The sequence below is a fragment of the Chiloscyllium punctatum genome, chromosome 9 (genome assembly GCF_047496795.1).
Source record: "Chiloscyllium punctatum isolate Juve2018m chromosome 9, sChiPun1.3, whole genome shotgun sequence".
Lineage (NCBI taxonomy): Eukaryota > Metazoa > Chordata > Chondrichthyes > Orectolobiformes > Hemiscylliidae > Chiloscyllium > Chiloscyllium punctatum.
The window spans coordinates 19,137,619-19,163,988 of NC_092747.1; the positions used below are offsets into that span (position 1 = coordinate 19,137,619).

Sequence of the window (26,370 nt, forward strand, 5' to 3'; positions counted from 1 at the left end):
CAACATGAACTCCCAACTCCTACACTGACCAATAAAGGCAAGCATACCAAACGTCTTCTTCACTACCCTATCTACCTGTGACTCCACTTCCAAGGAATTATGAACCTGCACTCCAAGTTCTCTTTGTTCAGCCCCAAGGACCTTATCATTAAGTGTATAAGTTCTGCCCTGATTTACCTTCCAAAATGCAGCATCTCACATTTATCTAAATTATACGCCACCTATCAATCCTTGGCCCATTGGCCCATCTGATCAACATCCCATTGTACTCCAAGGTAACCTTTTTTGCTGTCCACTACACCTCCAATTTTGGTGTCATCTGCAAACTTACTAACTATACCTCTTATGCTCACATCCCAATCATTTATATAAATGACAAAAATTAAAGGACCTAGCACCGATCCTTGTGGCAACCATTGGTCACAGGCCTCCAGTCTGAAAAATAACCCTCTACTACAACCCTCTGTCTTCTACCTTTGAGCCAGTTCTGTATCCAAATGGCTAAGTCTACCTATATTCCATGTGATCTAACCCTGCTAACCAAACAGTACAGCCTCCAGTCCTTGTGGCTAAGTCCCCAGAACAGAAGGAGCATTGGGGACACCTAATGAAATGAGAATTGTCAGCATCTTTTTAAACTTGCATTGGGATTACATGCCATCTAAACTCAGCATCCAGTGTCAAAAACAGAAATACCTGGAAAAGCTCAGCAGATCTGGCAGTTTCTGTGGAGAGAAATCAGAGTTACCATATTGGGTCCAGTGACCCTTCCTCAGCATCCAATGAGTCCCCTGCCCCAGCCTTCTCCATGTATAGTTTCATTTCATTGCGGTTCGAAGTACCAAACCATAATGATCTCCTTATATGCATTGGGGTGGAATGATGGCTCAGCGCTACCTCGCAGTGCCAGGGACCCAGGTTCAATTCCAGCCTTGGGCAACTGTCTATGTGGGGTTTGTACATTCTCTCTGTGTCTGTATGGGCTTTCTCCCACAGTCCAAAGATGTGCAGGTCAGGTGAACTGGCCATGCTAAATTGCCCATAGAGTTAGATGCATGAGTCAGAGAGAAATGGATCTGGGTGGGTTACTCTTCAAAGGGCCTGTTTCCACCCTGTAGGGAATTTAATCTCATCTACAGATATTAAACCCCAAATATTAAATACCCTTGAATTAAAATGGTACATGTAAATATATGCAATTTACTTAATATTTCTGCTTTAAAAATCATTTTCAACATATTGGGATGGACTTTTACTCTGCAATAGGATAAAATGGGTGATGTGAGTTGTTTTCATATTTTCATTACTTTTGCTCCATCTTTTTTCTGATAAATGTTACACACACTATCAGAGGAAATCAGAGTTGACTTCGCTCAATAAGTGTGCCAAACTTTGGTTGTCAAATGGGTCAATGGATAGCAAACATGAATGAGTTTAATGATTGTGCATTGGAACATAGGAATAGAGGAGGAGCAGGCCATTTGGCCCATCAAATATGTTCCACTGTTCAATAAGACCACAGATGGTCATCTACCTCAATGTCATTTTCCTGCACAATCCCATTTCCTGGAATCAAAGCTGGGTCCCTGGTGTTGTGAGGCAGCAGTGCTAACCACTGAGCCACCATGCCCCAAACAAGAGAATATATCTGATTGTTTTGTCTAAATTGCAATTTTTCCTGGCATCCCACACCGTTTACATCAACAATCCAAATGACAGTACAGTTTTGGTTTGTTCTTGTTCAAAAATCTAAAGTTTATTTAATTGTTTCAGACCGTGATTTTCTTGATACCACAATGCTTCCTGGAGATTATGATTACCCAGCCAGTACATCCATTCCTTTTATTACTTCTGAATCAACATCTACATTGACCACCCAAGAAACTACCACACAAGCGATAACAACATATGAGATCACAAATGCCTCACAGATGATGTGGAACGATGTAGAATGGGTGCAGAGCACATCCCCTAAGACCACTAGTCTAAGAACTGAAAGTTATCCCACCACAATACGATCGACAATAAAAACGGATGAAACTTCTGATCCATGGAATGAAGATTTGAATCAAGATCAGCTGGAGTCAGCTGGAAGAGACTGTCCAGTTGTGGTAACAAATGGTGGTCCAAGTCACCTTCCCACATATATGTGTGTCATCCTCAGTGGAATTCTGCTACTTTTAATCATCATGCTCCTTATCAAGCGCTTCAAAGGATACTGCAAACGTAAATATGTTCTTCTTTTGATATGTAACATGTTGGTTTACCATCTGGTTTAATCTAAATGTGCTAGATGTATGTTACTGGGCTTTGCAGAAGCAAGATGGTCTTGCTCTCTGCTTAGCAAGTTAGTCTTAACCAGGGGAGCAGTGGAGAGTTGTGATTGACTTGCAGGGGGTTGGGCATGGAGTGGTGGTGGAATCAGTCATGACTGACAATCTGACTTTTTTAGTAATGCTTGTTGGAAAGTGAATGTTTGAACTTTGTGTGAAGACAGAAACAAGATCAATATTGGCAATATTGACTGACTAGGCAGATGATGACACGGTAATCCACCATTGAACATATATTTATATATAAATGAAAAGCAGAAAATGGTCATTTGGCTGCTCTGCAGTTTAATAAGACCATGGCGATCTGATTGTAACCTTGAATCTACATTCCTGCCTACCTTGATATCCTTTCACCCTGATCCCTGATTGACTATGAATCGATCTACCTCGGCCTTAAGAAGATCTAGTACATCTTTAAGGTGAGAGGAGAGAGACTGAACAAAGACATGACGGGCAAATCTTTTACACAGAGGGTGGTGCTTGAGTGGAATGAACTTCCTGAGGATGTGGTGGATATGGATACAATTACAATGTTTAAAAGAGATTTGGATAAATACATGAACAGGAGAGGTTTGGAGGGAGATAGGTCAGGAGCAGGCAGGTGGGGTTAGTTTAGATTGGGATTATGTTCAGCATGGACTGGTTGGACCGTAGGGTCTGTTTCTGTGCTGTATGACTCTATGACTCTGTTACCACCACCTTTTTAGGGAAGAGAGGTCCAAAGGTATACAAACCATCTAAGATAACTTTTATACTATGTTATCTCTTTCTTGAATGGCCAAAACCTTAATTTTAACTCCTAGTTCAGGATTTTCCCATAAAATCAAATATCCTTTCCACATTCAACCTGTCAAGACCCCTCAGGATCTTATATGTTGTGACCAAGTTTTCTTTTACCCTTCTAAATGCGTACAGTTAAAAGTCTGGCTTGCCCAACCTTTCTTCATCAGACAACCTCCCTATTTCAGATAGTAATCCTCTAAATTTTGTGTAAAATGATCCCAATACCTTTAGATCCTACTGTAAATGAGGTTTCCAATACTATATACAACACTCCAGATGTGATCTTATCAGTGCCTTGTATAACTGAAACATAACCCCCTACTTTAGAATTCAATTCACCTTCCAATAAGTGATAACATTCTCTTAACTTTCCTTATTAATTGCTATGTCAGCATGCTAAGCTTTCATGATTAATGCATTTAAATAGACACTGTGAAACATCATGGTACATAGAGATATGGGATCTTGTATGGATTCACAAAAAATTAGTCTGCAGGTACAGGAGGTAATGAGGAAGGTAAATGTAATATTGGCTTTACTTGAAAGGGGAAAGAGTGGGGAAACATTGCTAGAACAGTACAAGGCAGTGATGACACCACTTTCTGTTGAAGGGCTTTTGCCTGAAATGTCGATTTTCCTGCCCTGCGGATGCTGCCTGACCTGCTGTGCTTTTCCAACACCACACTCCAACATCTCCAACATCTGCAGTACTCACTTTCTCCCAGTGATGACACCACATCTGGTGAACTGTACATAGTTTTGGTCTCTTTATTTACAGAAGGATATGTGTGTCTTGGTAACAATTCAGGCAATATTCATTCTATGACAAATTCTAGGCATATCTTAGAGGAAAGATTGAGCAGATTCAGCCTCTTCTCATGGTAGTTTAGAAGAGTGAGAGGTGATGTTGTTGAACCAGACAAGATTCTGAGGGGCTAATGCTGAGAGAAAGTTTCCTCCTTAATTGAAACCAAGAACTGGGAGCACAATTTTATAATGAGGGGCTTTCCATTTGAGACAGAGATGAGGATGAGTTTCTTCTGTAAGATTCTTTGAAATTCTATTCCCCTGTGAGTTGGTGGAGAGTGGAGGAGGCCATTGCTACATTATTAAATGAATTCAAGGCTGAGTTAGATAGATTTTTGATCTGTAAGGAAATTTAGGGTTATGGGAGACAGGTTGGAATGTGGAGTTGAGGCCAAGATCAGACCTAATTGAATGGCACAGCAGGATCGATGGATTAACGCCCTGCTCTTGTTCCTATTTCTTTTGATCTTGAGAAGATGATGGGAAGAAGATTAAAAAAAACATGCAGCACAGGTGCTAAAATTTCCTCAGTGTTCTCTTAATGACCTGGAAGGTTGGTTTCACAGACAATCCCTCCACCACTCCCTGCCTCAAAATCTAAACTGCATAAACAACCATATTTACAGTGTTCCTTTGGGATTTTTGCTGAATCACAGATAATTGGGAGAATCCATACAGGAGTTCAGGAGCATTTGTTTATGTGAAATATATTCCAGGGTGGTGCCTGCCATTAGAACAACCATGATACAATTAATTTAATAATATGATTGATTTCCCAATTGCTTACTCTTAGACCGGTTTTTGCTGAGATTTTTATTTTTCCTTCATGGTATGTGGACATTGCCGGCAAGGCCAGCAGTTATTGCCTACTCCCAGTTACTCAGAGGGAAGTTAAGAGTTAACCACATTCCTATGTGTCTGCAGTCACTTATAAGCCAAGATGGTAAGGATGGAAAATTCCTTTCCCAAAAAGGCATTGGTGAACCAGACGGGAATTTTCACTGATTTTGGTTGGAAATTTGAGCATGGATTTAGTGAACATCTAATCATGTGATCTAGTATGATGTGATTGATTTGAATTTTTTTCAAGGAAGTGATTAAAAGTTTTGAAATTTTATGAAGGTAACTTTCAACTGTGGTGTTTAACCGGTGATATTAGATCAGCTAGTCCATTACACATACTTGTCCATTTCCCATCCCATTTAATTCTACTGTGATGATCAATGTGTTAAATGCTTGTTTCACTCCACACTCAAATTGGTATTTACTCCACAAGAAACTTACAAAACCATTATGAATTTATGACATGTCACTGCTTTGGAAAACTAAGTTTTGACTTTGTCTATATGGTGGTATAAAATGCTAATTATAAACCTTGGTTACCTACTCAACTCACCAAATCTGTTGTATGAGTAAAGCACTGATGAACAGAACCAAGTCAGTCTCACAAACATATTTCAGGTATTTGTTTCTTGTTCTTATTTCAACAGATGGAACCCATGACCTGGAACACAATGCAAGGTACAATCCAATGTAACTTTTCACACAGACAAACTTTGTCACATGATTCTTGTTTTCATGTGTTTCGATTTTGCAGATTTGATCGGCAGCAGGAAAAATGACAACATTCAGGGTCATGAGGACCAAATTTAGTAAAATGTCAGAGAGTATTGTTCCTATAGAGAATCATGGATGTCTGGAACTGTCACTGGAAGAATGGTAAAAGACATTCATTCAAGGACAAATTACTCTTCTTACTGGTCCTATCTAGAGAAAATAATGCCTATATTAATCAAAACTGTTCTTAATTTAATTTGTCAAAGTTCAAGCCACACAAACACAAGATAGATTAGAATGATTAAGCCTCACAAGTTGAATTTTTCAATCCTGATCATAGTGATATCCCTTAAACTTTTCCCCAAATACTTAAATTGGATCATGAAGATAGCTCAGTACTACATGCAATGGTAAAGGTAAAGAGAGAGACAACAGACGGTGGTTTAATCTGAAGATCACCACACCTTGTGGAAAGGGAGAAGTTGAGAAAGAGTCCTTCATGGTAACCTCAGCTGTGGCAAGAATTGAGCCCACACTGTTGGTGTCTCTCAACATTGCAAATCAGCTGTTGAGCCACTGAGCTAATTGTTTACATGCAATGGAGGGTTTTTTTTTTCTAACCCAATGTCTTTGACTAAACTGCACGATAGTTGGTAAGAAAAAGAAGAAATAGTATCAGGGACATAAGGCTCTATTTTACCTTTTCCCACTCAGTAATTAGCATCTTGAAGTCTTGGACTGAACAATTGGCAACAAGTCTATCTGGTACATAGCATTGTACTTGGATTGAAAATATTTCTGAGTCGAAAGGTGTGGTGCTGGAAAAGCACAGCAGGTCAAGCAGCATCTGAGGAGCTGGAGAGTCGACGCTTCAGGCATAAACTCTTCATTATTTCTGGTGAAGGGCTTATGCCCAAAATGTCGACTCTCCTGCTCCTTGGATGCTGCCTGACCTGAGGTGCTTTTCCAGTGCCACACTTTTCAAGTTTGACTTTCTAGCATCTGCAGTCCTCATTCTCTCTCCTTGAAAATATTTCAAACTGGCTAGTATATCTTAGGCAGCCAGATTTTTTTATCATATTGCTTAAACATGCTTTGGCATTTGAGAAATGGAATTCAGTGTATGCGCAGTGCAATGGCCACACATTGCATTGTGAATTATGCTGTGAGACCTATGTTGGTTTGACTATTGTGTAAGGGATGGCATCGCTGTCCACTGTTTACAAGGCAAATTATGACAACTGACATTTGATCCCAAGAAGTCCCAACTCACTGGAAGGGCTGAGACTTGGTGTATTGGTGGACAGCATTATGCCAAGTGAGGTGAGGCTTATCAGTGTCCTTGTCAGTTCCATCTATGGAGTCTAGGCCAGAGAAAATGCCTGGACCCCAAAATAACTTTGTGGCTTAAAGTTTTGTAATTGTATTGCATTTTTGCTCAAGGGGTTGAGAGGGCCATAACCAAGAGGCTAGGAACTGTCTGTGGGTGGTGGTGAGTACCCTGGCCACACAGTGCAGTCTGGTGTCAGAATATGTCCAGAACTGGCATTTGTGCATATCTGCTCCATGCTAAATATGTGCACTTTTGCTGATTCCACAAACACATTACTTGACAACATTTGAATAATTTATATAATTACAATTTGAATTGAGTCAGACAAATATCATCTGGAATATCTATTAGTAGCTAAATGCTAGTGCAGGATTTTACATTGCTATTTACTTTCATGGTGTTTAAATTTCTTTAGCATTTGGAAAAATTCTCATTTCCAAAAATTATTATTGCAGTGATCCAGTCAACCGTGATTCCTCAAGAGATGGAATGCCACCTGGTAAGGAAGAACAAAGCTGATCTAATTTTTCACTTTCGTTTTCTTGAGAGTGCCTTGCTTTGAAAACAATATCTTGTTTTCTTCCTTCCTGAAGCCTGCGTGCATGCTGTATGTATGTTGAGAAATTACCTCACCACAGCTTGGCTCCATTTGGCTTTGAAATCAGATGTTTGAAGGTCTGTGAGGGCACTTCAATATAACTACCTTTAATTTTAAGAAATAAGAGGATGAATAAACTACACACCCACTTGCACCTGAATCTCCAGTCAATATAATCAATGCTAATTCATCAACATCAAATCTACTTTTCCACCTGCTCCTCAGGTCCCATGATATGTGAGAAACTAAATATCAGTACAGTCCAGTCCTAAATTACTTCAGTGATGGAGCATCCACACCCCTCTGGGATAGGCAATTCCAAAGATTCACAACTGTGCGTGAAGAAATTTTACTTTGTTACAGTTTTAAATGATCAACCCCTCATCCTGAAGTTGCTCCCGATTCTAGATTCCCTAGCAAGGGTAACAACAATACATCATGGATATGAGAAATCTGAAAGATAAACACTAAATGCTGGAGAAACTTAGCAGACTTTTTAGCATTGGTGGAGAGGGAAATAACCAATGCTTGAATCCAGTCTTACTCTTCTTGTGTTGACCATTTTTCTCTCTCCACAGATATAGCCAGCTGTCCTGAGTTTCTCAAGCAGTTTTGAATTTGTTTGAAACAACTACTGTGTCCATCCTATCAAGCCCCTTCAGAATCTTTTATGTTTCAGTAAGATCACTTTCTATTTTTCTGAACTCCAGAGAATGTAGCCAACATTTAATTAGCCTTCCATAATTTGACAATCCTTTCAACTAATGATGTGAACCTTCATTGTATCATCTTAAAATAATTTATAGAAGCCAAACTTTTACACAGTGCTCCAGGTGTAGTCTCACCAAATTGTAGCAAGACTTCCTTAATCTTGTACTCTCGTTCAATTTCCCTGCAATAAGGCCATCCTCCTAAAAGCTTGTATATCTACTAACTTTCTGAGTTCCTTTTACACATACAAGTTTCTCTGCACAGCAACATTTAAATGTTTAATGCTTTCAATAAGTATTCTGCTTTTCTATTTTACTTGCAAAGTTTCCCACATGAAATTATCTACCACCATATCGTCTATCTACAATCTATTTATATCTCTTCTGTCCTTTATGTCTTCCCGACAGCTTATATTTCAAATTATCTTTGTACTGTCAAAAACCATAAGTAATGCATCTAAGTCATTAATATGGATTGTAAATTGCTGAACTCTCAGCTCTCTTTCTGACATTCCCACTAGTTACAGCCTGAAAACATGAAAAATACTCAGTTTATCTCTGATTTTTCCTCCGTGTCAATCAATTATCCCTTTATCTGTTTTATGACCCAATACATTACCTTTAAGACCAAAAGCCCTTATCTTGCTCACTGGTCTTTTGTGTCACATTTCACTGAATGCCTTTTGGAAGTCCAAGGATACTACATCTACCCTTTATCTTTATATTAGTTTACCAGTTAGGATGATTGGTAAATTCTCCCTGTACAAGAAGAGTAGTAGGGATATTCTGGGTAACTACAGACCAGTGAGCCTGACGTCCATGGTGGGGAAGTTGCTTGAGAGGGTACTGAAAGATAGGATCTATTTATATTTAGAAAAGAATGAGCTTATCAGTGATAGGCAACATGGTTTTGTGCGGGGGAGATCGTGCCTTACCAACTGAATAGAGTTCTTTGAGGAAGTGACCAAGTTGATGGATGAAGGAAGGGCTGTTGATGTCATATACATGGACTTTAGTAACACGTTTGATAAGGTTCCCCATTGTAGACTAATGGAGAAAGTGAAGTCACATGGTGTGCAGGTTGTTCTAGCTAGGTGGATAAAGAACTGGTTGAGCAACAGGAGACAGAGAGTAGTAGCTGAAGGGAGCTTCTCGAAATGGAGAAAGGTGACCAGTGGTGTTCCTAAGGGGTCAGTGTTGGAGCCACTGTTGTTTGTAATATACATAAATGATCTAGAAGAGGGCACTGTTGGTATGATCAGCAAGTTTGCAGATGACACAAAGATTGTTGGAGTAGCAGAAAGCATAAGGGACTGTCAGAGAATACAGGAGGATATAGATAGACAGGAGAGTTGGGTGGAAAAGTGGCAGATGGCTTTCAATCCAGACAAATGTGAGGTGATGCATTTAGGCAAGTCTAATGCTAGAGCGAATTATACAATGAATGGAAGAGCCTTGGGAAAAGTTGAAGGGCAGAGAGATCTGGGAGTGCAGGTCCATTGTACAGGTGGATAGAGTGGTCAAGAAGGCATTTGTACGCTTGCCTTCATTGGACGGGGTATTGAGTATAAGAGCTGGCAAGTCATGTTAAAATTGTATAAAACATTGGTTTGGCCGCATTTAGAATACTGTGTACAGTTCTGGTTGCCACATTACCAAAAAGATGTGGGTGTAGAGGAGGTTTACGAGGATGTTGCCTCGTATGGAAGGTGCTAGCTCTGAAGAGAGGTTGAGGAGATTAGATTAGATTAGTTACAGTGTAGAAATAGGCCCTTTGGCCCAACAGGTCCACACTGACCCGCCGAAGCGCAACCCACCCAGACCCATTGCCCTACATTTACCCCTTCACCTAACACTATGGGCAATTTAGCATGGCCAATTCACCTAACCTGCACATTTTTGGACTGTGGGAGGAAACTGGAGCACCCAGGGGAAACCCACGCAGGTTAGGTTTATTTTCACTAGAAAAAAGGAGATGGTGGCGGGGGGGGGGGTGACCTGATTGAGGTTTCCAAAATCATGAAGGGTATAGACAGGGTGGATAGAGATAAGCTTTTTCCCAGGGTGAAGGATTCAATAATGAGAGGTCATGCTTTCGAGGTGAGAGGTGGAAAGTTTAAGGGGGATACACGCGGCAAGTACTTCACACAGAGGGTGGTGGGTGTTTGGAATGCGTTGCCAGCAGAGGTGGAAGAGGCAGGCCCGGTAGATTCATTTAAGATACGTCTGGACAGATGCATGATTAGGTGGGGAGCAGAAGGATACAAATGCTGAGGAATTGACCGACAGGTTTAGATAGTACATTTGGATTGATTCAGGCTTAGAGGGCCGAAGGGCCTATTCCTGGGCTGTAAATTTTCTTTGTTCTTTGTTCTTTGAGAAAGTGTAGACAATTTAATGCCAGAAATTTTCCTCAGATTCCCTCTAAACCACTTAGTCCTCACCTAAAACTTATGCCCCTGGTCTTAGACGCGTCTGCTATGGGGAAAAGATTCTCACGTTCTACCTTATCTATGCCTATTATAATTTTGTACAGCTCAAAAAATCCCGCCTCAGCTTCTTCCGCTCCAGAGAAAACAAACCCAGTTTATACAGTCTCTCCTCATAACTGAGACTTTCCATCCAAGGCAACCTCCTGGTGAATATCCTCTGCACCCTCTCTAATGCAAACATGTCCTTCCAGTAGTGTGATGGGCAGAACAGCACACAGCATACCATCTGTAGCTGAACTAATGGTCAATAAGTTACAAAAATACTTCCCTGCTCATACATTCTATGTCTTACCTAATGAAGGCAAGTATCCCATATGACTTCTTCATCATGCTATCTTCTTGTGCTGTCCTGTGCTGGACCTATACATAAGCTCTCTTTGTTCCTCAGTACTCTCTAGGGACTTCAATGTGTAAATTCTTCCCTTATTAGAACTCCCAAAATGCATCACCTCACACTCATCAGGATTAAATTCTGTCTGTCGTTTGCTCTGCCCAATTTATCAACTGATCAATATCAGACTTTAGCCTGAAACCATCCTTCTCCCTATCAACATCACCACCAATTTTTGAGTCATCAGTTAGCTTAGTTGACTGAATGGCTGGCAAGTGATGCCAATGGTATAGATTCATTTCCCACACTGGCTGAAGTTACTATGAAGGAGTCTTCTTTTCAACCTCTCCCCTCACCTGAGGTTTGGTAACCCACCAAACCCACCAGGTTAAATCACCACCAGTTGTCTGTCTCTAATGAGAGAATAGCCCTATGGTCTGTAAGACTATGACAATTTTACCCTTTTTATATAAACTGCAAACAGTTGAAGTCCCAGCACTGATCTGGGCATCTCACTTGTTACATTCTGCTACCTAAAAGAGATGCGTTTATGCATTTTCTTTTCTTCTTGTTGGCCAGTCACTCCTCTATCCAAGCCAATACACTAGCCCCTGTAACATAGGTTTTTATTTTCTGCAAGAACCTTTGATTTGACACCTTCTTCAATGCCCTCTGGATATTAAAATATAGTACAGTCAGTTCTGATATAAAGTGATAGTTCTGTTCTTGTGTGATCTCGTTTATAAGAAAATCACGCAATAGCTGCGCTATTTAAACTAATGGGGCTGGAATCGCATTACAGCCAATATGGGTAAGGAAAGTTTGTGTTCTACAAATAGTAGTCTAAATTCTTCAATTGTGTTAAAGTCAATTTGCGAATTGAAGAAACATGTGTTGTAGCAGAACCAATTGTACATCCATTGGCTTCCCTTTATCTGCAGCACATGTAACTTCCTCAAAAATATTATTTCTTTCTCATAAACCATGTTGACTCTGCCTGATAACTTTGTACTTTTCGGAGCAGCTTGCCATAACTTCTTTAATGAAAATATTAACGAAAAATGTCAACTTAATTTGGCATACTAGATTTTAGATACTTTAATATGCTACATAAATCTGGTCTACAAGATACTTCTCCACTAGGGGAAGCAGGTCATTCTTGCTCACTGTATCCAAGCCTTACATTAATTTGTCCCCTTTGATTAAGTCACCCACTGTCACCTCTGCTCTAAGTAAAACAATCCTACTCTATCCAATCCTTTTTCATCATTGCAATTTTCAAGCCCTCATAACATTTGTGTAAATCTCCTCCGTCTCCACAGCAATTACATCCTTCTTGTAATTTGATGACCAGAACTCCAGCTGTGCTGAACTCACAATTTACACAGTTCTAGCATTACATCCCTGTTTTTATATTTAGTTCCTCTCCTAAAAGTATCTCACAAACCTTGTGTACCACATTGTTCACCAGTCCTAGTATTTTGGACCAGGCCAAACCCCCCTCAAAACCTTTCAAGAATGTGGCCCAGACCCTAACTTTGCGAGTTATTTTGAGCGGGTGTAACACAGATATATCCCAGGAGGGATGCAGCTAGTCAATCCACTCAGTTTTAAACAAAACAGAATTTTACAAGATTACTGAATGAAGCACAAAAGAGAACAGAATACAGAATACCTTAACCTATCTGAAAACCCAGAAGATTATCCCAACTTAATAATGCTGTTCCAAACACCTGCAACCATCCCCATAAACACCCCTTGGCACAAAAAATAAAATCAAACACAAGGTCTTACAGGAGAGTGGTCAGAGAGTGTACCAGCATAGACCTGCTTCTTTGAGTCCAGCAGCTTCAAAACACTGCAGTGCTAAAACCCCAACCAAATCAGTGAGAAGCTGAGCTGGGAGAACTGGGTACTCCCTTTTCATTGTACAAGTGTGTTTTTTAAACTTAAAGTGTGTTGCCTGAGGTAGTATCTGTTATCTGTAATCAAATTGGCCCTAAAACCCTTCAACTTAGACTTTTCAGAGTCTGTGTCTTCTACGACTTCTCTGAAAAAAAAACAAGGACAACATAACCTTGTTAAAGGAACAGCATTGTCACACCAAGCACCTCCTTTACCACATTGTCTACATTCATGAACCTGTGAGTGCACTCCAATGTGTTTCATTTCCTCTTGTCCACCCTATATTCTCCTGTTCCTTCTATGTTAGCCCTATGTTAATGCATGACCTTACATTACTCCAGTTGAATTCCATTCATCACTTTTCCACCCAGGAAACCAAACCACTGATATCCTGCTGTCGACAATAATCCTCTTCACTATCAATTATCCTTCCAGAATTTGTGTTGTCTGCAGATTTCCCAATCCATATTTCCCATAGATCTCCCATATTACACGCTTGATCCAAACTTTTGTCAAAGGTTCTACAAGGTATTGCTCCGTCAAACTTTCCAGAATATCTTTGCCAATTTTACCTATATCTAGTTACCCTTGAGGACACTGTAGTGAGTTGCCTTCTTGAATCACTGCAATTCATTGTTGTCGGTATACCCACAAGCACTGTTAACAGAAGAGGGAGATGTTCATTGCCTGCAATTGACACAGATATTTCTTGGTCGAGAGTGTGGTGCTGGAAAAGCACAGCAGGTCAGGCAGCATCCGATGAGCAGGAGAATCGACTTTTTGGACATAAGCCCTTCATCAGCTTGTGGGTTCGGGCCGAGAGATAAATGGGAAGGGGGTGTTTCTTGCCACTTTTTAGTCCAAGCCTCAATGTTATTGAGCTCTTGCAGCAGGTGGACATAGAATGCTTCACTGTTTGTGGAGATCAAAATGGAACTGAACTCTCAATAATTACCAGTGAGCTGATGACCACTTGTGATCTGATGATGGAAGGAAGGTCATGTTTGGGCCTGGGACACTATCCTGAGGAACTCATGCAGCAATGTAAAATACAAAGCTTAAAACCCTGTGTGATAAGTACATTGCTTTTGCTACAAGCTCTAATAATTTCTGGCTGTTTATGGGGAAATACCTTCCTGTGTGGGGAAGTATTTCTCCTACCAATGCAACTGTGGTTACAGCTGGTGTTATATCAGATTGGTGTTTAAAAACTCACTCCAGCTGCAGTGTGTATGGATTTTGCATTACAGATATTATACTCCTTACGCACCACAATGTTGTATATTAAAGTGAACTGTCATTCACTGATGTTATGTTTTCAATAAGTTGCATCTCTCTTTGTTTTTGCTTTTTTGAAAAGATACTCAAGATCGATGTCTTGTCCAGACAGAAAATGAAGATGGTGTCACTGGGATGGCTGCAGAAGGCATTAATGGTGATTATAATTACATCTGAGAAAATTAACTGTGTAGTTCATTAATTACACAACTTTACTTGTCAAAATTCTTTCACTCTAGACTCCTTTGTATTTTCAAGTTCATATTTCTCTTTTTATTTGGTTTCCCTCTCCCATTCATAACTATGGCGAGAGAGACTTGCTGCCCAATACTAATGCTCTTCTGTCCAGAAGAGGAAGAGGACAGACTAGGAGACAGTTTCCTTCCAAATACTTCACAGTGAGGAAGGTCCAAGTCATTCAAAGCTGACCAAATAGTTAATTGAATAAGATGATGGTCAACTACTGTGACATTTTCCTACACTTAAGCAACATATAAGTTTGTGATCTCGGTTCATACATTATAAATGACAGTTGGGTGAAGGTAAATTTATGGCACAACCTTAAGCTGTCTTTAAAGAGAGGAAGAAGTTAAAACAGAGATTGGATGTTCAAGCAGCATCTGGTACTTGATATGCAACAACATGAAGACATCTTTGTTTTATTCCATTCTGATGTAAGATCATCTTGACCAGAAGCATTAACTATTTCTCTTAGATGCCACCTGACCTGCCGAGTATTTCCCACATTTTTCATTTTACTTATTGTTTTATTGCGGTATTGGTAACAGAAAAATAGGCAAGTAACAGCGCATGCTCTAGCTGTCCCAGAATGGAATAATTACTGACTATACTGTGGGTGGCACAGTGGTCAGTACTGCTGCCTCACAGCGCCAGAGACCCGGGTTCAATTCCCACCTCAGGCGACTCTCTGTGTGGAGTTTGCACATTCTGCCTGTGTCTCGTGGGTTTCCTCTGGGTGCTCTGGTTTCCTCCCATAATCCAAAAAAAATGTGCAGGTCAGGTGAATTGGCCATGCTAAATTACCCGTCTTGGTAGGGGAATGGATCTGGGTGGGTTGCCCGTCAGTGTGGACTTGTTGGGCTGAAGGGCCTGTTTCCACGCTGTAAGTAATCTGATATTTATGATTTGGAGATGCTGGGGTTGGACTGGGGTGTACAAAGTTAAAAATCACACAACACCAGATTATAGTCCAACAGGTTTAATTGGAAGTACACTAGCTTTCAGAGCATCGCTCTTTCATCAGGTGATAGTGGAGGACGCTCCAAAAGCTAGTGCTTCCAATTAAACCTGTTGGACTATAACCTGTTGTTGTGTGATTTTTAACTCTGACTATATTTAGATCTTCATTGCGTTCTTCAATGTTTTCTTTTCAGGTCTTCATATATGGCCATGTCTAACGAACAGTTAAGATACTTTCTGGCATTAATGATCCCACTCAGTCACCACAATACAATTTCCTGATTACTTTATTCACGTTGAATTCTTTTTGACCACAACGGTTTCCTGCACAACCAACCCTAATCTTTCAATGATTATGGGAACTAACAATCTTTTCAAAGAAAAATGTGAAGATTTTTCACTTGAAGTAAGAGCCTGCAAAGATGGCACTGACTTATAAGGCTGCTTTTTAAGACACCATTATGTATTGGTTCTGATTGTTGTGTGTCACTTATTGTCTTTTGGTATTGCTCCAGGAGAAATGAATGAACCCAAAGATGAAGATGAAGATATAACAGAAGCAGAGGTTAGAAATTTTTGAAAGAGTATGGGGTTAATAAAAATCACCTTAGCTCCTTTACAACTGATGAGTTCTTAATTACGGGATGATTTTAGATTTTATCAAATGCGTTCATATTTTAAAAAAACACAAAACGTGTAGGCATTACTGTCTAGCCCAGCAATTATTGCCCATCCTTAATTGCTCAGACAGCAGTTAAAGGTCAACCAGTTAAAGGACATGTAGGGCAGACAAGGATGGCAGATTTCCTTCCTTGAAAGACATCAGTGAACCAGTTGAGTTGTGTGACAATCAACAGTGGTCACATGATCATATTGAGCTAGCTTTTTAGTCCAGATCTTTATGAATTCAAATTTCTCTGTCTGCCACTGTGGGATTTTAATCTGAATATTAACTCATAGTTCCAGTTTACTAGATCAGTGATATTACCATGACACCACTACATCCTCTTAACAGATTATCTGGTTATTTTGTGCAGCAGAACCAAACACCATCAGCCAATAGTTGGGGTAGAGTGCTGCCATCAACCTTCCTTTCTAGATATCTTTTCATCAATCTGTTTTTACACATCACTGGAGCAGGTGGGACCTGAACCCAGGCCTCTTGGTCCAGAGGAAGGGACACTAACACTGCACCACAAGAACACCACCCCTCTTTTCTGTATTGGGTCTCAGGCTCTGTTTGGTTAATAATGGGAGAATATTGTGACAGCCCTTTGTGACAGGTGGGATGTGAATCCAGACCTTCTGGCCTAGAGATAGAAAGTGAAATTGGCACTTTTCACAAACACCTAATGGTTTCAGCACCTAAGTTTATATTCCAGGTACACCTGTTTGTTTTCTCAGTTTGCAGATTATGTTTTATCAGAGATTAGGGGATGTGAGTCGGGGGTACATGAGATTCATGTGATGCATGAGGTGGTAGTGATTAAATAGGTGATAGTGGATGAAACCCTTTTGTCAGGTTTTCATTTCTGCTGCCGTCTATTGAGAGACGTGGCTGATAGGCAATGAAATCGACGATGCCTATTTCATGCTTTTACACTAAATCAAAATGACCCCAGTTGCATTTTATATTCCTGTGAAAAAAGGTGAAAGCCATTGATGAATGTTGACATGACAGCTAATTCTTTCAAATGATTGTTATCTGTATAGCCAAACATGATAACAAGTACAAAGGCAATTCGAAACATTAGTACCATTACTTGCATATATTTGTTGACAGATCCAAGAGACACAATTTTTTTTTTTATTTTTAGCTTTGAAAATAACCTTCAATTTCATGGCCTCTGTAGAATGTTCATCTTCCCTTTCAGACATCCATATAGAGCAGACACATTGGTTTGGCCAATGTTTGCTGTTTCAGCAAATCGTCTTTTGAGGCATAGAGTCATACAGTATAGAAACAGACCCTTCAATCCAATTTGTCTGCACTGACCAGATAGTTCCTCACTCCTGGGTATCTGATATCCTTAACCGATCTAGTCCCATTTGCCTATGTTTGGTTCATATCCCTCTAATCAGTTCCTATTTGTATTCCCTTCCAGATGCCTTTTAAATGTTATACCTGCAATTGTTTCCACCTCTACCACTTCCTCTGGCAGATTGTGCCATACATGCATGACCCTCTGCATGAAAATGTTGCCTCTCAGGTCCCGTTTACATCATTCCCCTCTCACCTTAAACCTATGCCCTCTAGTTTTGGATTCAAAGGAAAAAGACCTTGGCTATTTGCCTTCTCTATCCCCCTCATGATTTTTAACTTCTATAAAGACACCCCTCAGCCTCCGATGCTATAGAGAAAAAACCCCCAGCCTATTCAGCATCTACTAATAGCTCAAACCCTTCAATCCTGGCAAAGTCCTTCTAAATCTTGATCTTTTGGAAATTTCATAAAAATTGATTGTTTTCAGATACTGCATTATACATTAAAGTTTCCTTATATTTTGGAAATATTGGTTGATATACCAGTTCTGCTTTGGCAGAAGTAATGGAGCAGTGGTGGTAAAGTGCCTGGAATAGAACGTTTTAAATGTCTTTATTCCATAAATTACTTCCTCCTGCATTATTCAAGGGACTTTATGGTACTGGTTTGAGTTCCCAAGAGAATCTGAGCCAGAATATTTATTCTAATTCTTTGTGAAAGGGTTAGGATCACTTTCTGAGTTATAAAGGTAAACACTGATTAAAAGGTGAGCTGCTGTGTAGTTTTGGCAAAGTCTTACACTGTGAAGTGAACTATATGTTGTATTGTATGTTATGAAGAGGGCGAAATGATTTTCAGTGAGAGGTCAGCACTGCAACTCAACTGCTAAAAACAGCAGGTTGTCTAAAACTACTATATGCATCTTATTTATAGAATACTGGAACTGAGTGTCATGACTTAAACTACACTATAAATAAAATCACTGTTTCAGTCTTTAGCATACTGGGCTGTTCTCAACTTTGGGTACCCTGGTGGTTTCAAATCCTAATGCAGAATGCATGTCCTCGACACTAATTTCCCATATTACTGCTTCTGATTATCTCATGCTTGATTCAAGTATATAAGGAATTGATCTGCACCACTCCTCGTATCCTGGAGTCTGTGCTTTTTACCTGTTCCAGTAATAAATCCGTTTTTTTGATACTCAGTCATTTCACTTGTTACTCAACCCCTTACTCATCTTTTAAATCAGCTATCTGATTCCCATTTTCTTGGTTATGTCAGTAACTGCAAGCTTCAGGCATTAAGAATACATGCCCACTCGTTCAATCTACTTACATTCACCCTACTGTATCTATTATGAATCAAATCTATGGTCCTAAAATACATAATAATTTTAGTAGACCTCAGGACCTTTTCTGTTTTTGCTACATCAACGAGAGTTGAGGCCAGATTGATGACTCTCTTACTTTGCTTTTGACATTGAACATTGACCTTCACAGAATTTCCATTTCTGGTCTCTTGTATTGCAATTAACCAGTTTGAAATAGTTTGCAGTTGCACAGTAAAGTCTTGGTACTATTGAAGTCAAGAGTAGTTTTCAGATAATTATGAGCAGTTTTAACGGGGAACAGATGATGCGGTGGATCTGTTTCTTGATGATTTGTTAATGCACAGGTCTGACAGCTGGGAGCATTGCTGTCCAATGCTCTTTCTGTTCAATATTAAGTGGTATGCCTATGTTAACAGGGTGAAGTTGAGGAGAATTTCGCTGAAATCAGTAATTTGTTTGGAGCTGTTGTGGGGAAAATCAGGAGCCTTGGAGTCAGAATCAGGGTTCAACAACAGAGGTTTATTGTACAAGGAAATACCGGAGCTCTGGGGAGAGAAAGACACCAATAGCACAGTGGTCAGCTGAGATTCTTCTCTCAATCTGGAGCACATGTCAAGATACTTTTATACATTTTGTGATATAATAGGTCAGGGATGAGGTTATTGTCACTGTAGCATAGTTTGTTGTAAACATTGCAGAATCATTGATAGTTTCAATGCAGTCATTGTCAGTTCCAGCACATCCTTTGTTAATTTCAGCACTGTCATTGTCAGTTTCAGCACAGACACTGTCAATTTCAATGTCTGCATGAAACTGTTAGCATTTCTATAAAAGGTGTTGGCTGCAGACACTTGGGTGGGCAGTATACGCTACTCATGTGTATGCTTTCCCCCATCCACCTTAAACTAATCATCTAGGCTGTGAGTGCATTGTGCCAGCATTCTGGTGGCCCCAGGCAGTATCTGTGTTTGCTCTGCTGTCTGTCTCCATATTGTGGTCCGGCGGCCATCTTCTGTGTCAAGTGGCCAACTTATGGTTCAGTGGCTGTCTTGTGTGTCAGTGTGCCTCGTGTCACCCTGCCCCATGCTATCTCCTACTTCACTCCACGCTTTGTGGTCAAGGAGGCGACTTCGGAGATTTCCCGCAGACCACCCAATTTACATGTACAGGTAGGTCATCTCTAGGAACTCCTCCACCTGAGGGGTATCATGGAGTGCCAATTTCATTGGGAGCTCTTCAGCAGAGCTTTAAACACCTGAGGCCCACACAGAACACCAGTGTGAGTGCAATGAGGAGAACTATCCCAATGCCAAATAGGGTCCCCAAGATTTACCTATCAATCAATTCAGCCAGCTGTCTGTAATTATGACTCCTTGTTGAAAATTATCTAGCTGGTCTCAGATATTCTTGATGGCTTCTGTAATGTTATAAGAGTCATCAATAACATGGGTGATACAATTGTCACCAATAATTATGCAAACTCCCCCTTGCTGTGCTAACTGATAATCCACTGTGTAATGTATCTGCTGTGTGTCGAGTCTCAGTTCAGCCAATTCTGTATTAATTGCTTCCAGAGCTTTTGAGGTATTATTATCTAAGATAGTCAGGCCACATACAAGGTAATTTCAGTTTTTAGCGTTGACGACCCCTGCAGTGCCCCCAAAGATAGAGATCCCAAGAATCCATATCCCAATGATGACCCCAAAATGGTGGGGATCTACCAGTCAGAATAAAACTCTTGGCGGATGGAGCGGGTCACTATCCCTCTCCGAACATATCTCTCACCTGGGGCATGGTATAAGAAGGGGTGCAATTGGCCCTACCACAAACAGGTTTGGGAGGTCTGGGATGTCTGTCGCATCAGTGCCTTGAAATAGAAAAACAACTCGCTTCGCCGCTCGGTAACGTATGTTGTCCTGTCCTTCCATCAGTCTATCCACCCATGTCGCCCTGATTCTCTGGGTGCTCCCCAAGTTGGTAAGTATTGAACGAATATGTCCATGAGGCAGAGCTGATATGGGTGCCATTGCACTGACCACATATGAATTGTCTGCTTACAGTCACATTCAAGCATGCCTGCTCACTGCAAGTGCAAGCAAACTGTCCCCTGGTGACTGTACAGTGCGAAGTGCACTGTGTCTGGATGCATGAATCATTTTTGGGAACCAGGGCATAAACCCATCCCCATCCCTGCCCGGTGAAACAGTGTGGGTAATTACTGGGTTTTAAATGGGTTTTCTCTTCCCTAGGCTGGGGGTGCCTGGCCCCATGGGCTGGTAGTCCTGATCGGCTGCACACATCTATCCTGGAATCCCCGTTTGTATTTTCCTATCTGCCCCTTACACGGTGCTCTCGAGGTGTCTACTGTATAAAGTCGCAAGGGATCCATTCTACTGATCAGGCCAGTGGGTAGCAAACAGTTCAGTTCCCATGCAAACTTAGGCGGCTTTTATAGAAGAGGTCATCTTCAAATCCTGACATGCTCCTGACAGTCGCGACGCTTAAACACAGTAAAATACATACAGGTATGTACATTTTGCAGTTAAATAAAGCTATCAAAGTGTTTGTTTGTGTCAGGAGGTGCAGTCATACTTCTGTGTGGGTTGTTCTGTTGTGTTTTCGGTACTCCCTCCCGGGATGACCGTCTTGTCTGCTGTTCCTGTCTGCACCCGGGGAATGGTCAATGACATTAGTTTGGTCACAGGAATCTTTAAGTGGTTTTGGTTGGGTCTAATGCTTCCATGTATCTTTTCCTTTAATACCTATACAGGCATAGGTGTTCCCACTTATTACCACGTTGTATGGTCCATTCCATTTTGGGGCAAAGCCAGGTTTGTTGGGCAGTACTCGCACCAAGATGTGGCTTCCTGCTGCTGGGACCTCAGGGAAGATTTTGAGTTCCCCGGCCTTGTCCTTTTTGTCTTGTTTGTCAATTACAGATTTCCACATCTCTTTCAATTGGGCACTTAATTCTATCAAATACCGCCAAATTTTGCCTTTTAATGGACTCACATCGATGCCACCTGTGATTACTGTCTCTGACAATTGCATTACTTGCCTAGTTATTAATTCATATGGTGTTAGCCTGGTTGCCTGATTTGTGGTGGCTCTTAATTTCATTAGTATGACTGGCAGCACTTCAGCCCATGCCTGAGGTTTGCATAGCCTTAGCTAAAGTATTTTTGAGCATTCTATCCATTCTCTCTACCATCCATGAGCTCTGCAGGTGTCAGGGAATGTGCATTGTTTAGTCTAATGCTGAGTAATTGGCAGACAGTCTCCATGACCTTGCCTGTGAAATGCATCCCTTGGTCGGAGTTGATCTGGAGGGGTAGCCCCCCCCCCCACCCCACCCCACCTCGGGATTATCTCCTCCACTAATATTCTGGCTACAGTGGTCGCAGTGCAGCTTTTGGTCGGGAATGCCTCTACCCATGGGGTGAATTGGTCTATGATGACCAGGCAGTACCTTTTCCCACAGGAAGGTGGTAGCGGCCCCATGAAATCTATCTGAAGGTGTTCCCAGGATCCCCTAGTTCTGGGCTGGTGTCCCATCCTAACTTTTATGGGTCTGCCTGGGTTATGTTGTGCACAAATCATGCTCCTGCAGCAGTACATGGCCACATCTCTTCCCATTCCTTCCACCACCACTCTCTCCCTAGGCTTGCTATCATGGCCTCTCTACCTGTATGAGAGAACCTGTGGTCCAGTTTAAGCGATATGTTCTCTATACACACTGATGATATCACCTTGTCTACTCACCTCCAGACACCATCCTCCCCTTTGAATGCCCCCTGCAGTTCCCATTGCTCTCCCTCTTCCTGTGGCGTGTTCTCCTATAGCTGCTGAATTTGGATAGCATCTTTTGCTAAATCATTAGTGGCTCTTGCAGCCTCGTCAATGGATTCTTGTTCTAGGGCTTTCTGAGCTGCTTGGTCTGCTGATTGGTTTCCTTTGAATTTTAGTCAACTTGGGCTCTCCTTTTCTGGCTCCTTTTGATGGGCTTTTATTTTTATTACTGCAGCCTCTTTTGGCTGTTCACTGGCATGAAATAGTGCCCGAATTCTTAATTGGTGCCTGATAGGTGTTCCCCCCCACAGTAGTGAACCCTCTTCTGCCCCATGCCACCATGTAATCATGGACTACACCGAAGGTATATTGACTTCTATAATATATATATATATATTCACGATTTTTCCTTTTGCTAGTTCCAGTGCTTTGGTGAATGCCATCAGTTCTGCTACCTGTGCAGACTGACTTCCATTAATCCTTCCTGACATAACTATTTCTAACTTATCATTTACCACAGCCCATCTTGTTTGGGGTGACCCTGCTACATATTTTTGTTACCCGTCCACAAACAGCGTCTCCTTGGCTGTTTCCTAGGGTGGTATCCTTTAGTCTCCCCTATCTCCATCCCCATTAATATCCACATTGTGCAGTTCCTCTGTGTCGAGAATTCCCTCAGCTGGGTTTTCTCCAGTATTCCTATTAATACGCACTGACATGAGGGTAAAAGAACTGCCTCTCACTTTACCCTTCTCACATTGGAGATAGCCCTCTGTTTCCCTGGGTTTAGCATCTCTACCAGGGTGTGTTTAGTATGGAGGATGAGATTCCCTGTCATTACTATGGGCTCGCTAACCCTAATGGCCAAGCAGCGCAGTCTAAGGCTGCTATGCACCTGGGGAACCCAGTGATTACTGGCACTTCTGTAGTTGAGTAGTACCCTACGGGTCTTGTCCTGCTACCGTGGTCTTGGGTGACCACTGCAGAGTAAAATCCTCCCTCATTAATACAGTGGATGTGAAAACCTTTGTTGGGATCGGGCAGCCCTAGCCCGGGAGCTGATATGAGTTGTGTTTTAGTCTGATTGTATGCGTCCTCCTGTTCTGGCCGCCAAGTTACAGGTTCCAAGGCGGGCTTGTCTCCTTTAATCTCTGGATCGGTTCAGCCAATTTTGTGAACTTGGGTATAAAGCTCCGACTGTAGTTGAATAGCTCCAAGACCTTTCCGGCTCCCCTGACAGTGGCAGGTTGTGGCACCTGTTAGATTGCCTTCTTGTGGTCATTGGGCATTTCTTTGAGTCCCTGGGATATAAGGTGTCCCAGGTGTGAGACTTGTGTTTTGCCAATTTGTGCCTTTGTGGGCCTAATTTTTAACCCCATGGTTGCCAATTCCTATAATCTGAGACATGAAGCTTCCTGGTGTCCTGACTCGGACTCTGAGGCAATTAGGATATCATCTACATATTGGAGGGCAGTGCTACCCTCTGGTAAATCTATTCTCTTCAGAATTTTGCTCATCACCCTGAGAGAAATAGTAGGGCTGTTGTGGAACGCTTGTGGCAGACGAATCCACATGTACTGCCAATCCCTTACTGTAAAAGCAAATTTATTTTGGGACTCGGGGTGTAATGGGATACACCAGAACCCATTGGCTATGTCTAAAACAGTAAAAATCTTGCGTTTGGGGCCAAACCGATTAAAATGGTGGCGGGGTCTGCTACAATGGGGTGCAATTTTGGGGTGGCCTTATTTAGTCCCATATAATCAATGGTGAGCCTGTAGCTCCCATCAGTCTTTATTGCTGGCCACGTCAGGGAATTAGTTGTACTTGTGGTTGCTTTCAGGATTCTCTGTTTCACTCGTCATTTCACTATCTGCACAACTGCTTTGGGTTTTATTGGGTATTGCCGGTGGGGTTTATGCTCTGGTCCGGAGTCCCTTATCGGGTCTATATTAACTAGACCTGTGTCTAACTTTGTTTCTGCCCATGCTCTGGGGACAGAGGTGGCTCTGAATCCCCCCTTTTCAAGGTTCCAACCCCTACTGGTGAATGTAGTCACTTTAATAGTTTCAAGGTGACTTGTAAGTTTCCCAATCTCGGTATTTCAATTGTCCTGTCTGGGCCAAATCAATTTCCCTTTTGCACAATCGATTAGAGCATAATATTCTTTCATGAGATCATTGCTCATTACGGTGCCCTTGTTATTTTGGCATACATAACATTTCTAGGGGATATATATATATAGTTTATTTCTGCAAGGATAGTTTCGCTTGGCTAAGCTGGTGTTTTATCCCCTCCTACCCCAATTAAGTGAATCATTTTACTTATGTAAGGTAAGGGTAAGTTTGTGATGGATACAGCCACTCCTGTGGCTACTAACATTTCACATTTCCTCCCTCCTACTATTGCGGCCACATAAATTCTCCCATCTCCCTTACCCTCGTGAATCAGAGCAGCTGGTTGTCAGCTCTGCTGACCTCAGGATTCCTGCGGTTCCACAGTGTTTCTGGTAGTGCTTTTCCCAGTTGGGAAAACTGATTGTGTGTCCCATTCTGTTGCAGTATTTTACATTGTTCCCTGCTCTACTCCCTGCTTGTGGGACCCCACGTTCTCTAGCAAAGAGTCCCTGTCAGCCACAGTTGTGGCTGGATGGTTTTATTTTTTTTTAAAAGGTTTATTGTATAAAGCTTCTGTCACAGTGCAACAATGTCCAAGAAATTCTAGAAATTAAAACCAATCAAGTACATAATATTGACATGGAAATATTAATAGTCTTGACAGCAAAGGTGGTCTTGATCAGTGCAGTCTGACCTCAATGCTTTATCTCTTTGGCCAACTGTGCTTGAAGCCTCTGTCTGATTTGCTATTAGTGAAAGTCATGCTTCTGTTTCCTGCAGATTGACGATTCTTCTTTCCGGTTTTCTTAGAATGAGGCACATCTGCTTCATAATTGGGATCAAACTGTGTGGATTCCTTAGACTTGTTGCCAGCTGCAAAAACTTTGAAATCAGACTTGCTGTAATCGAACGGTTTGATGTTTTTGGGATTTTTTGGCTCCTCTGTTCCCGATTTTGCTGGATGGTTTTATTCCACTCTTGCCTCCATTCCGGTAGGCTGCTTTGTCAGGAATTGCCTTTGTTGCAGGAGCTTCTGGCTCCTTCACCTCGCTAGCCCACTCAACTAGATCATAGTTATCCTGGGACACTATTACTCCCATTTTCAGGATGGCTTGGTGGGCGCTAGAGAGCCCATCTCTAAAGGCTTGGATAAATGCACAATCCCCCCCGATCTGGGTTCGCTTGCCCTGAGCATTCCTGCTGGACTCTAAATAAGTGTTCCCCATACTCAGAGGTTCCTTCCCCTTTAAGTTGCTTAGTGGTCGTGATCTTACTCCAGTTCGTGGGAGCATTTCCTAGCACCCTCTGGATTTCCTCTTTGTAAGGGCAACAGCATGTGTTCACTGTCCTCCCCATAAGTCTTGGGCTGCTGTGGCATTGGGTCCACCAGTTACCTGTCTCCACTTGTCTGCTGGGCAAGCTCTGCGGACCAGCTGGTGTATGTCTCTCAAGTATAGTTCAGCTCTTCCCAGAACCTGGTGTTTATGCTCCAGGGCTGTAATTTGCCCAGGGAGGCCCATAATTTGCTGCCTCTCCCCTGGGTGAAGGGCTGATAATTTGCTTTGGACTGTGAGTCTGTTCCTTCTCTAGTAACAGGCGCTAAGTTATACGCTTGCACAGTTCGTCCAACAGAAGGTGCAGTTGCTCCCCGCTGAACTGTTTCATAGGAGGGGAGAGTCAATCTCCCTTTCTTCCTGTACATTTTCTAATCTTTGTTCAAGCTCCTTTATCCTAGCCTCCAGCTCCTCAATTCGTTCTCGGCTTTTTCTCCACCTGCTAGTGGAGGCACGTACTTGTTCAATTAAACCTGCTAATTGGTA

The 26,370-nt window shown here is 41.6% G+C and overlaps 1 protein-coding gene across 2 annotated transcripts in view; it reads left to right on the top strand.

Annotated features, from left to right (window-relative positions):
- LOC140481184 (uncharacterized) overlaps positions 1–26,370 on the top strand; it is a 44,286-nt gene that overhangs the window by 13,982 nt on the left and 3,934 nt on the right. For both annotated transcript variants that reach the window (XM_072576975.1, XM_072576974.1), the window contains exons 4-8: positions 1,774–2,226; positions 5,414–5,444; positions 7,269–7,312; positions 14,210–14,284; positions 15,843–15,892. In XM_072576975.1, coding sequence (XP_072433076.1) covers positions 1,774–2,226; positions 5,414–5,444; positions 7,269–7,312; positions 14,210–14,284; positions 15,843–15,892 — 653 coding nt within the window. The remainder of the gene's footprint in view (positions 1–1,773; positions 2,227–5,413; positions 5,445–7,268; positions 7,313–14,209; positions 14,285–15,842; positions 15,893–26,370) is intronic.